The sequence below is a fragment of the Triticum urartu genome, chromosome 6A (genome assembly GCF_056163025.1).
Source record: "Triticum urartu cultivar PI428250 chromosome 6A, HENAU_Tu73, whole genome shotgun sequence".
NCBI lineage: Eukaryota > Viridiplantae > Streptophyta > Magnoliopsida > Poales > Poaceae > Triticum > Triticum urartu.
This window is the reverse complement of record NC_141878.1, coordinates 320,533,992-320,549,378: the sequence shown is the minus strand read 5'-3', so window position 1 is coordinate 320,549,378 and position 15,387 is coordinate 320,533,992. Positions and strand designations below refer to the sequence as shown.

At 44.1% G+C, this 15,387-nt stretch overlaps 1 protein-coding gene across 1 annotated transcript; it reads right to left on the bottom strand.

Moving 5' to 3' along the window:
- Positions 1 to 8,000: 8,000 nt before the first annotated feature.
- Positions 8,001 to 12,899, bottom strand: LOC147965132 (uncharacterized). The gene is made up of 2 exons (XM_087527923.1): positions 11,541 to 12,899; positions 8,001 to 10,819 (listed from the first exon to the last, which is right to left on the bottom strand). Exon 1 carries the CDS (start codon positions 12,888 to 12,890, stop codon positions 11,943 to 11,945), a length of 948 nt encoding a protein of 315 aa, XP_087384049.1. The 5' UTR covers positions 12,891 to 12,899; the 3' UTR covers positions 8,001 to 10,819; positions 11,541 to 11,942.
- Positions 12,900 to 15,387: the final 2,488 nt, after the last annotated feature.

The window sequence follows — 15,387 nt, the reverse complement described above, 5'->3', positions numbered from 1 at the left end:
ATTTGGAATGTTATACATTAGATCAGCATGCATATCATATTTTATTTTGCATTTTGGTTGATCCTAGAAATTCTACGCAACTCAATGACCCACGGAGAGAGTTGGGGATTTCGTTATTTTCATATTTGAGTTTTCTCTAATTTTGAGAATAGGATCATTTGATTTTATTTATTTTATCATCAATAATTTCTATTACAAAAATATGAGAGAGGGAATAAAATGACTTTCCCAAAATAAAGAAATATTGAGGATTTAACAAAAAAATCAAATAAGATTATTTTGGAGTTTTTCGGTGTTTTATATGAATTTAGGAAAAAAGTGTGTTTTTCAAAATTGCATTTAGGGCCCAAATAAATGTTCACCGTGTGCAGCTTGATTTTAGAAGCCCGTGAAAATTTATTTCGGAATTTTTGGATTCTGTTTAGTATTTCTTTTTATTTTTCTTCCGAGCGGAATAATTAAAAAAAACGAACCGACTTCGGGCCGTACCCGAGCGGGACACCGCCCGGGGGCAGCCTTTAAATAGCGCCGCCCCGAGCCGCCCCAGCCCATCAGCCACGCCTCGATCCGCGTGCACCGCCGGAGCCGCCGCCGCCGCCGACGATCCCGCCGCCCGAGGTTCGTCGCGCCTCGATTTCTATGCCGAAAAAAAGAGAAGAAAAAAAATCAGCGTTCGTTGTTTTTCTTTTTCTCAGATTAAATCCGCGATTTTTCTGATCGTGATTCCTGATCCGATTTTCATTTTAGTTTAACTTTTCGCTCATTTATCGAAATCGGGCGATTCAAGCGCCTAGGGAATCGTCTCGAAACCCTTTATCCATTTAACCAACTTAAACAAGATTTTGCTACTGTAAAATTTGCCCTAGATCCAAATTAGTAGAACGAAGCTGTTTTCTTTCGCCGTTTGACTTTCGTTGCTTCGTTCGATTTGATTCTTTTTGCAAACCGGAGTTCTTAAGTTGAACCTTCTGGTTAGATCTCTTATTTGAGTTTTACCTGTGCATTAGATGAGTACTTATTGTATGCTTGTTTGTTTGTTTGCGATAGAATACCCGGAGTGCGCCGCCTGTTACTTCGAATCGTTAGGTTTCGCGGATCATCAGCAAGGCAAGTAACACTTTGATCATACCTTTTCTACTATCCAGTTTTATTGCATTAGATCAATCCTCACATATTGCATGATTAGGATCTAATTAAATTGTGGGATGGGAAGTAGATGAGGTAGTACCTATTACCTGTTTATTATCAAACCTTTGGGAGTTACTTCTACGTTTGCTTATTATGCCATGCTATGCTAGTAGACGTGGATTGGGTGAGTGAAATCCATGACAGATGTGAGATTGTTAATTAATGGTTTATCTAAGGTGGCAACTTAAACACACATCTGGGTGGATTGAGGCACCTGGGTATTCCAGGACTTGCCTGTTTTCTTTTGGACCACCACCCAGGCTCAAAGGGATCATGGGACTATTCATACTAGAAACTTCCGTGTGCAACCACAAGCTATTATGGGCTCTAGCATAGTTGACTAAGTTGTGCGAACTCTTATAGTGGTAGACTAGTAGATGTAGGGGATGTAGGTGATACGGTCTACCCGATTATAAGGTGCTAGCGCTTTTGAAAGACTATGTCTCGGTCATCCGTCTTCTCAAACACCCTGTACTGCGAGAAACCAAACGGAGGCGATCGAGTCTTGTGGGGAAAAGTGTGCAAACCTCTGCAGAGTGTAATAAACTAATCATGGTTAGCCGTGTCCCCGGTTATGGACATCTTGAGTATCTAGTACTTGGATTATCATGTGAATCTCAACATGTTACTCTAAATTAATATTGTTGGGTTTTAATGTTGATGCTTAATTGGGATTGAGAATGATGTCAACCATTCTCAATGTGTTACCTTGCCAGCATATTCCATATATGCATATAGTATAGCTGTTTCATTCCATTACTCTCTATGTGTTACCTTGCCAGCATATTCCATGTGCTGACCCGTTTCGGGCTGCAACGTTAATGTTATAGACTTTTCAGACGATGATTAAGGAGTTTTTAGGTCGTGGTTCTATACGCAGTGATGCCGTTGGAGTTGATGGACTCACTTATCTTCCAAGCCTTCCGCTGTTATAGTTATTAGATGGCCTTAAGCCATATTTGTTGTAATAAGTTCTCTTATGAGACACTCGATGTAATAAGTGTGTGATTGCTACTCTGCTATAAATCCTCCGAGTACTGTGTGGTGTCAGCATTACTGATCCAGGGATGACACCGGAGCACAGAGATCAGACTGTTTGAGGTCTGGTCGCTATAGAGATGGTATCAGAGCACACGCTGACTGTAGGACACAACCACCAAGCACAAGACCTAGATCACTATTCACTCTCTTCTTTTCTGACCTCTCATCTTTTCTACTCTTTAGGATGGCGGATGCAAGGAACAAGTTCACACAACCGGATGAAGATACACCCTTTGGACATCACTTGAAGGAAGTCACTAGATACTTGAACATAGGAGTACCAAGCTTCACGGGAACCTACAACGCCACTTTACCTGAAGAAGAGCGCTGGATGATTCAAGTTCAAGTACTAGGAAGGACGTTCATGCTAGTCACTGAGCCCATAGAATTTTCTTTTGATGCACCAACTTGGAATCTAGGAAAGAGCATGGTAGCTCACATCGCCATGGGACGCATTGGAGAAGTCTACCGCAAGGATCTCAAGGATACTATCTACCAGATTTGTGGGCGCCGAGATGAACACTGGGAGATGATCAGCACCAGGAAGGATAGATCAATCGCAGCTTTTATCCGGGAGCTAAACCAGCACATTCGACGACAGGAGAACCAGATGTGCGCCGACATGATAGACCTGAAGAAGGCAAAGACTAGAATCAAGGAACTGGAGGAAGAACTCAAGGCTACACGTGAAGATTATGAAGAGGAAATTGAAGTATTGGTGGAGAAGAATGACGACCTGATCAAGAAGATTGGAATATTTATGGGAGACCCTACGCCAGTAGATGAAGACGAAGAACCCCAGGAGATTAGCCTGGAAGACTACATCATCATCGACGGCACCGACTCAGAAGCAGATAGAAGCGATGATGACTATGTTGATGAAGCTGGAGCAGATATCATGGAGTCAACGACCGTAGAATATTTCTAGTAGACCACCTCATCAGTAGTAGTAGTAGTCCACCATGTAAATATAGTAGTCTGAGCACTTTTGCGATAGTTAGATTGATTGTATGCCTTTGTTTGATTGATTGAAGTGAATTGTTTGCTTTTGCCTCATGTGTATATGGGTAGTGTTTTCTCTTTAGACCCCCTCTATTCTTATATCTCATCTTTTCTAAACCCTCAGATGCCTCTGAGACGTGACCCCGGATTTGCCTTTCCACCGGAGCTCACCCAGTTGATTCAGCAGCAAAACACATTGATGCAGTTGCTAGTCCAGAATCAGAATTAGGGGAACAACAACAACAACAACCCACCACCACCACCACCTGTTGACCACTTAGCCCGTTTTCTTAGATTGAATCCGCCGGTGTTTTCTAGTAGCACCGAGCCGATAGTAGCAGATGATTGGCTCCGCAAGACAGCTAGGGAGTTGACCACAGCAGGATGCACAGATGCGGAGAAGGTGAAGTTTGCCGCACATCAGCTAGAAGGACCCGCAGCATCATGGTGGGAGAAGTTCACAGCCACTTTCCCAGTTGACACTATCACATGGGACCAGTTTCAGCAGGCTTTTCGTACTGCACACGTTTCAGCAGGAGCTATGGCCATGAAGAAGCGTGAGTTTCGCAACTTGCGCCAAGGAGGAAGGACAGTTGGCCAGTATGTGGAGGAATTTAGTAAGCTAGCATGTTATGCCCCAGATGACGTCTCTACGGATGCAGCTAAGCATGAGAAGTTTCTAGAAGGACTGAATGATGAGTTGAGCATGCAGTTGATGGTAGCAACCTTCAACAACTACCAGGAGTTGGTAGATCGTGCTCTTATGATTGAAGGGAAGCAGCAGCAGATTGAGAATCGCAAGAGGAAGTATGGACAAGGAAAGTACAATTCAGGAGCTCAGCAGAAGCCACGTTTTACCCCTAGACCGGGAGGACATTTTCAGCATACTCATGGAGGAGGCAGCTCACACAATCACAATGGCACCAAGAATGGTAATGGCAATGGAGGAAGCAACAGCCAGAACCGCACCAACCCCTCAACCCCAGCCAAGAAGCACTTGAGCCAAGTCACTTGCTTTAAGTGTTCGAAGACCGGACATTATGCCAATGAATGTCCTGAAGGACAAAATGGCAATGGAAGTTCTGGGAAGAAGCCTAACCCTTTTAACAGGGGACAGGTGAACCACGTTAGCGTGGAGGAGGTTGAAGCTCAGCCCGATGCAGTAATAGGTAAGTTTTTGGTTAAGTCATTTACTGCACTCGTTCTTTTTGACACTGGCGCATCACATTCATACATCTCAAGGGGATTTGTGGATAAGTATAACCTACCAACCCAAGCCCTTAGGTCACCCATGTTAGCAACCTCGCCCGGAGCAGAATATGTGGCTGTGGTGTGATCGGTTACCATTAAGGATTGGTAACTATGTTTTTCCCTCAGACCTAATAGTATTGGAATCTCAAGGATTGGATGTGATATTAGGCATGGATTGGTTATCAAAGTATGAAGGGAATATTGAGTGTGCTAGTAAGTCAATTTTGCTTACCATCCCAGAAGGGAGAAGGATCGAGTATGTATCCCGGCATGTGCCAAAGAGGACTCAAGTAAACTGTTTAACAGGAGTTGTGCAGGAGGAAGTACCAGCGGTAAGAGATTTCCCTGATGTATTTCCAGAGGAGTTGCCAGGCATGCCACCGGATAGAGATATTGAGTTTCTGATTGAGCTATTGCCAGGCACAGGGCCAATAACAAAGAGACCATATAGGATGCCAGCAAAGGATTTGGTGGAAATTAAGAAGCAGATTAAGGAGTTACTGGATAAGGGATATATTCGCCCAAGTTCTTCACCTTGGGGATCGCCAGTACTTCTAGTGGAGAAGAAGGATGGATCGTTAAGGATGGTTGTTGATTATCGAGGATTGAATGAAGTAACGATCAAGAACAAGTACCCGCTACCAATGATCAATGATCTGTTTGATCGATTGCAAGGAGCTAAAGTATTTTCCAAGATCGATCTGCGATTAGGATACCACCAGTTGAAGACTCAAGAACAAGATATTCCGAAGACAGCTTTGACCACCAGGTATGAGCTGTACGAGTATAGCGTTATGTCATTTGGTCTGACTAACGAACCTACCTATTTTATGAACATGATGAACAAAGTTTTTATGGAGTTTTTGGATAAGTTCGTCGTAGTGTTCATTGATGATATCCTGGTTTATTCGAAGAATGAAGAGGAACATAAGGAGCATTTGCGTTTGGTACTTGGAAAGCTCAGAGAACATCAATTATATGCCAAGTTCAGCAAATGTGAGTTTTGGTTGAAGGCAGTAGGATTCCTCGGACATGTTATATCTGGAGAAGGTATAGCAGTAGATCCCGCTAAAGTTGAAACCGTGACCAAGTGGGAAGCCCCAACAATGGTTGGAGAGATCCGGAGTTTTCTTGGACTCGCAAGATACTACCGGAGATTTATTGAGAATTTCTCAAAGATTGCGAAGCCTATGACGGAGTTGTTGAAGAAAGATACCAAGTTCATATGGACGGAGGAATGTGAGGCTAGTTTCCAGGAGTTGAAGAAACGCTTAGTTACCTCACCAGTGTTGATTTTGCCAGACCAGACCAAAGATTATGAGGTGTATTGTGACGCTTCACGTCGAGGACTTGGAGCAGTGCTTATGCAGGAAGGGAGAGATGTTTCATATGCCTCAAGACAACTGAAGCCTCATGAGTTGAATTATGCTATGCATGATTTGCAGTTAGCAGCCGTAGTGCATGCATTGAAGACATGGCGACATTTTCTCATTGGAAACCATTGTGAGGTGTACACGAATCATAAGAGTTTGAAATACATCTTCACACAGAAGGAGTTAAATCTCAGACAAAGGAGATGGTTGGAGCTCATCAAGGATTATGATACGAGATTGCATTACCACCCCGGAAAGGCTAATGTAGTAGCTGACACATTAAGCCGTAAGAGCCATGTCAATACGTTAATGACGGGAGAAATACCAAGGGAGTTAGCAGAAAATCTTCGTGAACTATGTTTGGAAATAGTTCCGAGAGGCTACATAGCAGCATTGGAGATTCAGTCAACTTTGATGGATAGAATCAGAGAAGCTCAGAAAGCTGACAAAGAGATTGCCGCTATAAAGGAGAAACTTAGCAAAGGAAAAGCTAAGGGATTTCGTGAGGATGAACACGACACCCTATGGTTTGAAGACCGTGTTTACATGCCCAATGACCCGGAGATCAGGAAATTGATTTTGCAAGAGGCACACGACTCACCGTATTCAATTCACCCAGGAAATACCAAGATGTATCTGGATTTGAAGGATATTTTCTGGTGGACCGGAATGAAGAAGGATATAGCAGAGTATGTAGCAGTTTGTGATGTATGTCAGAGAGTAAAGGCAGAGCATTAGAAGCCAGCGGGATTGTTACAACCATTGTCGATACCCGAATGGAAGTGGGATAAGCTAGGCATGGATTTTATCACGGGATTACCCAGGACTCGTTCAGGCTATGACTCGATTTGGGTTGTAGTTGATCGATTGACGAAAGTAGCTCATTTCATCCCAGTAAAGACCACTTACACCAGTGCTAAGTTGGCAAAGATATACATGACCAGGATCGTATGTCTTCATGGAGTTTCAAGAAGTATCGTATCGGATAGAGGAACCCACTTTACCTCAAAGTTCTAGAAGTAGTTGCACGAAACTTTGGGTACCAGGCTAGAATTCAGTACAGCTTTTCATCCACAGACAGATGGACAGACCGAGAGAGTAAATCAGATTTTGGAGGATATGCTGAGAGCTTGTGCGCTAGATTACGGATCTAGTTGGGACGATAATTTGCCATATGCAGAGTTCTCTTACAACAACAGTTACCAAACCAGTTTAAAGATGGCCCCTTTCGAAGCATTGTACGGAAGGAGGTGCAGGACACCGCTGTCGTGGGACGAAGTCGGAGACCGCCAGTTATTTGGACTTGACTTGATTAAAGAGTCTGAACAGAAGGGGAAATTGATTCGCGATAGACTCAAGGTAGCCCAGTCCAGACAGAAGAGTTATGCGGATTCTAAACGCAAGGAGACAGTTTACGAAGTCGGAGATAGAGCTTATCTTCGAGTATCTCCACTTCGGGGAACAAAGCGTTTTGGAGTTAAAGGGAAGTTAGCACCACGATTTGTAGGACCATATCGAGTATTGGAACGTATGGGGGAAGTAGCCTACAGATTGGAATTGCCCGAAGGATTGTCAGGAGTTCATGATGTGTTGCACGTTTCTCAGTTAAAGAAGTGTCACGCGGAGATGGCTGACGTACCGTTGAGAGATACAGTGCCTTTGGAAAATATTCAGTTGGATAACGATTTGACCTACGAGGAGAAACCAGTTAAGATCCTCGGGTTTGCCAGCCGAGTTACTCGCAGCAAGGTTATCAAGTTTTGCAAAGTTCAGTGGAGCAACCACACGGAGGATGAAGCCACCTGGGAGCGAGAGGAGGATTTGCTCAAAGACCACCCTTACCTATTTTCTAGCCAACCCGAATCTCGAGGGCGAGATTCATCTTAAGGGGGGTAGGTTTGTAACCTCCCAAATTTTCAATTTGGAATGTTATACATTAGATCATCATGCATATCATATTTTATTTTGCATTTTGGTTGATCCTAGAAATTCTACGCAACTCAATGACCCACGGAGAGAGTTGGGGATTTCGTTATTTTCATATTTGAGTTTTCTCAAATTTTGAGAATAGGATCATTTGATTTTATTTATTTTATTATCAATTATTTCTATTACAAAAATATGAGAGAGGGAATAAAATGACTTTCCCAAAATAAAGAAATATTGAGGATTTAATAAAAAATCAAATAAGATTTTATTTCGGAGTTTTTCGGTGTTTTATTTGAATTTAGGAAAAATGTGCGTTTTTCAAAATTGCATTTAGGGCCCAAATAAATGTTCACCTTGTGCGGCTTGATTTTAGAAGCCCGTGAAAATTTATTTCGGAATTTTTGGAGTCCGTTTAGTATTTCTTTTTATTTTTCTTCCGAGCGGAATAATTAAAAAAAACGAACCGACTTCGGGCCGTACCCGAGCGGGACACCGCCCGGGGGCAGCCTTTAAATAGCGCCGCCCCGAGCCGCCCCAGCCCATCAGCTCTGCCTCGATCCGCGTGTGCCGCCGGAGCCGCCGCCGCCGACGATCCCGCCGCTCGAGGTTCGTCGCGCCTCGATTTCTGTGCCAAAAAAAAGAGAAAAAAATCAGCGTTCGTCGTTTTTCTTTTTCTCGGATTAAATCCGTGATTTTTCTGATCTTGATTCCTGATCCGATTTTTGTTTTAGTTTAACTTTTTGCTCGTTTATCGGAATCAGGCGATTCAATCGCCTAGGGATTAGTCTCGAAACCCTTTGTCCGTTTAACCAACTTAAACAAGATTTTGCTACTGTAAAATTTGCCCTAGATCCAGATTAATAGAACGAAGCTGTTTTCTTTCGCCATTTGACTTTCGTTGCTTCGTTCGATTTGATTCTTTTCGCAAACTGGAGTTCTTAAGTTGAACCTTCTAGTTAGATCTCTTATTTGAGTTTTACCTGTGCATTAGATGAGTACCTATTGTATGCTTGTTTGTTTGTCTGCGATAGAATACCCGGGGTGCGCCGCCTGTTACTTCGAATCGTTAGGTTTCGCGGATCATCAGCAAGGCAAGTAACACTTTGATCATACCTTTTCTACTACCCAGTTTTATTGCATTAGATCAATCCTCACACATTGCATTATTAGGATCTAATTAAATTGTGGGATGGGAAGTAGATGAGGTAGTACCTATTACCTGTTTATTATCAAACCTTTGGCAGTTACTTCTACGTTTGCTTATTATGCCATGCTATGCTAGTAGACGTGGATTGGGTGAGTGAAATCCATGACAGATGTGAGATTGTTAATTAATGGTTTATCTAAGGTGGCAACTTAAACACACATCTGGGTGGATTGAGGCACCTGGGTATTCCAGGACTTGCCTGTTTTCTTTTGGACCGCCACCCAGGCTCAAAGGGATCATGAGACTATTCATACTAGAAACTTCCGTGTGCAGCCACAAGCTATTATGGGCTCTAGCATAGTTGACTAAGTTGTGCGAACTCTTACAGTGGTAGACTAGCAGATGTAGGGGATGTAGGTGGTACGGTCTACCCGATCGTAAGGTGCTAGCGCTTTTGAAAGACTATGTCTCGGTCATCCATCTTCTCAAACACCCTGTAGTGCGAGAAACCAAACGGAGGCGATCGAGTCTTGTGGGGAAAAGTGCGCAAACCTCTGCAGAGTGTAATAAACTAATCATGGTTAGCCGTGTCCCCGGTTATGGACATCTTGAGTATCTAGTACTTGGATTATCATGTGAATCTCAACATGTTACTCTAAATTAATATTGTTGGGTTTTAATGTTGATGCTTAATTGGGATTGAGAATGCTGTCAACCATTCTCAATATTTAACAACTACCATGATAGTAATTAAATTTTATTCCTTTGAAGTAGGGAAAAATTGGCTTTACGCAAAACTGTAACCATAGAGCTTTCCACCAGCCAAATATGCATATAGTATAGCTGTTTCATTCCATTACTCTCTATGTGTTACCTTGCCAGCATTGTGCTGACCCGTTTCGGGCTGCAACGTTAATGTTGCAGACTTTTCAGACGATGATTAAGGAGTTTTTAGGTCGTGGTTCTACACGCAGTGATGCCGTTGGAGTTGATGGACTCACTTATCTTCCAAGCCTTCCGCTGTTATAGTTATTAGATGGCCTTAAGCCATATTTGTTGTAATAAGTTCTCTTATGAGACACTCGATGTAATAAGTGTGTGATTGCTACTCTGCTATAAATCCTCCGAGTACTGTGTGGTGTCAGCATTACTGATCCAGGGATGACACCGGAGCACAGAGATCAGACTGTTTGAGGTCTGGTCGCTACAGGACTCTAGTTCGGACCAACACTTAGACAAGCACTGGCCCAGGGGGGTTAAAATAAAGATGACCTTCGGCATGTGCGACTCCCAAGGGAAAAAGGCTAGGTGGCGAATGGTAAAACCAAGGTTGGGCCTTGCTGGAGGAGTTTTATTCAAGGCGAACTGTCAAGGGGTTCCCATTATAACCCAACCGCGTAAGGAACGCAAAATCCGGGAACATAACACCGATATGACGGAAACTAGGGCGGCAAGAGTGGAACAAAACACCAGGCTTAAGGCCGAGCCTTCCACCCTTTACCAAGTATATAGATGCATTAATTAAATAAGAGATATTGTGATATCCCAACAAAATATCCATGTTCCAAACATGGAACAAGCTCCAATCTTCACCCGCAACTAACAACGCTATAAGAGGGGCTGAGCAAAGCGGTAACATAGCCGAACAACGGTTTGCTAGGACAAGGTGGGTTAGAGGCTTGGCTTAACAATATGGGGGCATGATAAGCAAGTGGTAGGTATCGCAGCATAGGCATAGCAAAAGAGCGAGCAACTAACAAGCCAAGATAGAAGTGATTTCGAGGGTATGGTCATCTTTCCTGAAATCCCGCAAGGAAGAAGAACGAGTCCATGAAGAAGATAAACGGACGTAGACGAACGGATCCTCACAAACGCGACGTTATCGGAACTAACCCGAAGAAGCAACACCGGAAAGAAAGCAAACAACATAGTAAACAATCATCACATAAGCATGGCACGATGTGCAAACAAGTATGATGCATGTCAGATTTAAAGAGGCATGGGATGGCAAAGTGCACAAACAACCCTACAAATTAAGTGGAGCTCAATATGCAACTCTGTTGCATATTGACGAAACACCACATTCAAGTTATTTAGTTCGATCTCGTTTATGTACCCAACAATATTAAATGTTGTTAAGCATGTCAAGAGGTGAAACATAAAGGGATTATCTATCTAAACAATTTAAATGGGGCCGGATATAGCAAACAACAAATCCGGTAAATCCCCATATGGATTAGTAAATTAATGCAAACATTGTTAACATGATGTGGATGACATGTTCAAGTTTTATGCAATTTTAAGAAAATGTTGACATGAGCATATGAAGCATTTGTCACCGTGGTGGAAACGAAAAGGGGTGCCACGAAGATGAATCCTAAAATGATGCCACGGCAACATATCGGTTCCGACAACTCATTGAGATATCGGTGCAAAAGAAGCAAGTGTGCGAGACATGCTAGAGATAGAGGGGTGATCCCGGTTACCGGGTTCCCATGGGTGGACGGCAAAAGAGGGGCAACGTGCACCGATAGTTCGGACTCGAGGCGAACAAGGGTGCATCCCATACAACATGCATTCGTTCACGGGCGTCGTTCCGGCGGTTATACCTTCCAAAGGTGCATTCTCGGAGCGTTTCGGGTACGTCGAGGGAAGTAGTTGTTCTCACGACGGTAGTGAAAGTAGCGGTTCTCGCGAGTCGTAGAGGAAGTAGTTGTACTTGCAAACTTATCGGATCCACGGCGACGGTAGTTGTTCACGTTCGTAGTCGCACAAGTTTCCGTAGATGTTCGGGGTCACGGCGAGGTACTCGGTGTTTCGGTGCGGTGTAGGGGTACATGTCGATGGTCGTCGTGGTACTTGGTGTTTCACACTTGCCAATCTCTTCAACCCGAAGGGGTACTTGGTACAATCCGCATAGTCATGCACTTGTCATCGAGGAACTTGACGGATCCAAGGCTTCCGGAGGGGACGGTAGTGGGACTTGGTGAAACCGAGTTCTTCGGAGGTCGTCATGGTACTTGTTCACGTTGTAGTCGTACACTTGGTCTTGTCGGATTCGCGACAACGGTAGTGGAACTTGACGCTTGAGGTTCGAATACGGGGTCGGACATGCAGCCATTCATAGTCAAACTTGGCGCCTCCGGGTCACGTACTTGGCGAGTTTGCATGTAGAGGTACTTGGCGAAAATCCTGGAGACGAAGCGTCCGCGTACGGTTCTTGGCGATGTTCTGGTTGGTCCAAAAAGAAGCAAGACAAGAGGTTGGAGGTGCAGCAGCGGCGACAGCACGGCTTGGTCGCGGGGTGAGGTGCGGGGCAGTGATGGGCGACGGGGATGGCCTCTGCAACGAACACCACGGGCGGCGGTGCTGCAATCTGGAGATGGCAGACAACAAGCATGTCCAGGCAATGGAGTCAAGGCAGGAGAGGGGGGTGCCGGAGCATGGCAGCAGCTTGGCCAGGGAGACGGCTCTGATGCGGCCCTGGGCACGCATATGACTACGAGGAAGCGCGAAAAGCTGTCGGTAAGAGCTGCGGCACATGACACGACGGCGGGCACAGCGAGGCGCCCAACGGGGCTCTGGCCTGGCTTGCCTCTCCGGCGAGGGCGGCGATGGAGAAGTTTGGACGATGGGGCCAGATCGGCCGGCGAGGTGCCTTGGGATTTCGAGGTGGCGGAGGTCATGGGATCGAGCACCGGGCTTGAGGTGCAGGCGGAACCCGGGCAGCGGCGAGGATGGCCGGCGGCGAGGCGGCACTTGACGGCAGAGGGCGACGCGAGGCAGAGGATGAGCGGCGGTGCTGCAGGCTTGCGGCGAGGGAGGAGATCTGGCGGGGGTGCGAGGGAGCCGGGCGGTGGCCTGCTGGATCCGGCGAGGGTGATGGGGCGCGCTGGCAAGAGAGGGGGAAACCGAGCGCGGGGGCAAGCGAGGGGATCCACTCCTGGCGATGTCTGCATGTGCGTGCGGCGCTGGAGGCGGACGAAGGGAAGGAGATCGTGGGAAAAGGGGGATCGGGCCAAGGTGCTAGGGTTAGAGCGGGGGCTGCGGGAGATGGGCCTAGGGGGTCGGCCTAGTGGAGAGGCGAAAAAGGCCAGGCCTTAGAGAGGGATTAGGAGGGGGGTCGGCTGGACCTGCAGATGGGCCGGCCAGTTGCTGCTTCGGATAAAAAAACAACCTTTTGCTATTTCCCATTCACAGAGAAGTAGACAGGAGGAAAAGGAAGGAAAGAAAAGGCTAGGGATTTTTAGAAAAATGCTGAAACTACTCCTACCGAGTCTAAGAATTATACTTAGCCCAAGAAAAAAAGTTTCACGCGAAAAAGAAGAGTTTAAAACAAACTCATTTAGATTTAATACAAAAGATTTCAACTAGGACGAGGTTTTAGGAGTATCCAAAAATGTTCGGATTTTTTGGAGGAACCTCAGAATATGATGAAAGAATAAATAGCAAAGTTAGAGCCCAAGAGTTGTGATAACAAAGGCATTGAGATTTATTTTGCAAGTGTGTTCCGGTGAATTCCAACAAATGGAATATTTAATATAGCTCCCTACTATCGGGAGGGTATGTTATAAAGAGAAGTCACTAGGTGAATTCCCTCGGTTTAAATGGATCAAAGGTCCATGACATTTATTTAGTTGAGTTAAGAAAAGAAATGACATGATGGCATGATGACATGATGCAATGCACATGATGCAATGATGAATGCAAAGAACCAAACAAATGACAAGGCAACAACAGCGAATAACTGGAAGACACCTGGCACATTGGTCTCGGGGTGTCACAACACTCCACCACTATGAGAGGATCTCGTCCCGAGATCTAGAATGGCACCGAAGGGAAAACGGGAGAGAAAGAGAAGAGGTAAAACTAAGTTGCTTCTTTGAAAAACGAGTGAAACCAAAGAACCTTGAGAGGTTAAACAATTTTGAGAAAAGAATATAACGGAGATGATCGACGTAGAAAACACTCCGCTAGAAAGAGTAACAAGGAACATTACGAGAACCTTGTAGGTTGAATGACATAAAAAAGGGTTGCAATGGACAAGAAGTACATGCAAGCACTCCGGTTGAAAAGAGATGTACAAAGAACGATAAGGATCAATTATGACAACACTCCGGTTGGAAATGGAAGGCATAGAATCTGAACTTGACAAAACAAGATGATGGGTCGAAGAGAGAAACATCACAATGCCTCTGAAACAAATGTAGGAATGGAATCAAAAGAACGGAGGAGAAAACAACATCATGTACCTCAAATGAGCTTGAAAAAGCCTCTTTAGGAGAAGGGTCGAACGGAGTTGTTGGAAACCAACAACGAAAAGAGTAAGCTTGTAGTGGGCTTATGAAGAACATCTCAAAACTACGAGGTGAAATTCTGCCACTAACGGAAATGATAAATTGGATTGATATGAACAAGGAGACGAAAAGATTATTCACTGGTAGGATAAATGAAGAACTTGGATCATTTATAAGCACCATAATTGTAACAAACCTTAGGGAAGGCTTTAGGTGAAATATAACACAAGATAACTCCAACGAAGAGGTTGATGGATTTAAAATACCCCATTCTTAACAACCTGTGAATCATGAAACATGAACTCAAATTATCAAGAATGACATAATACCACCTTCAATGATACGATAGAAAGAATTACACTCCGGATTGCAAGATGGAGAATGCTTGAGCTCCTTTGAAAAGAATCTCAATGAACACTTCGAGAAGGAATTAAATCCTTGATGAACCATCATGTAGAACCTTCATGAAGAACTCCGTTAAACAAAAGAATGATCAAACGGAAGGAAAGAGAAGTTGAAAACACCAGGTGAATCCTTGCAATGATTTAGATGGAGCTATGCGACGAGATAATTGAGAGAGCTTGGAACTCCGGGAATAGAAAAGATAAAGCATCTCGAACCGAGTATGTGACATGATGAACCTCCGGAATAAGGAATTGAATTTACTCGATGAAGCAAGAATAAGAATTACATTATGCTTATCCTTCACCAATTAAATTGATGACAATCAACGGATTTGACATATTACTAATTCTCGTAGAAAAGATTAAGAGACATATAACATAAACTTGAGAATGTCTTCAACGAACCGCCGGTAGAATCGAAACAACGAAAGAATAGATATGATAACGAAAGAAGAGGAATCTTGCACGAACCATCGTAAGAATTAAAATGAACGAAGAGAAGATAAAGAAAACACCGGGAAGAATTAGCAAATGAATGAAGATGCTTGAGAGAATTTATATATGAGAGAACGAAGAGATCATGCACTGATTAGAGGATATTTGATCGATGCACCGGTAAAATTTAGATAACAAGAGCTGAAAGCTGAGAATGAATAATTCTGAGATGATGGGCTCCGAAGAATCAAACTAGCAAAGGTTCCTGAAATGATTCGGATGGGGAAAAATAATTCTCACAATCAAAACAATTATGAGAG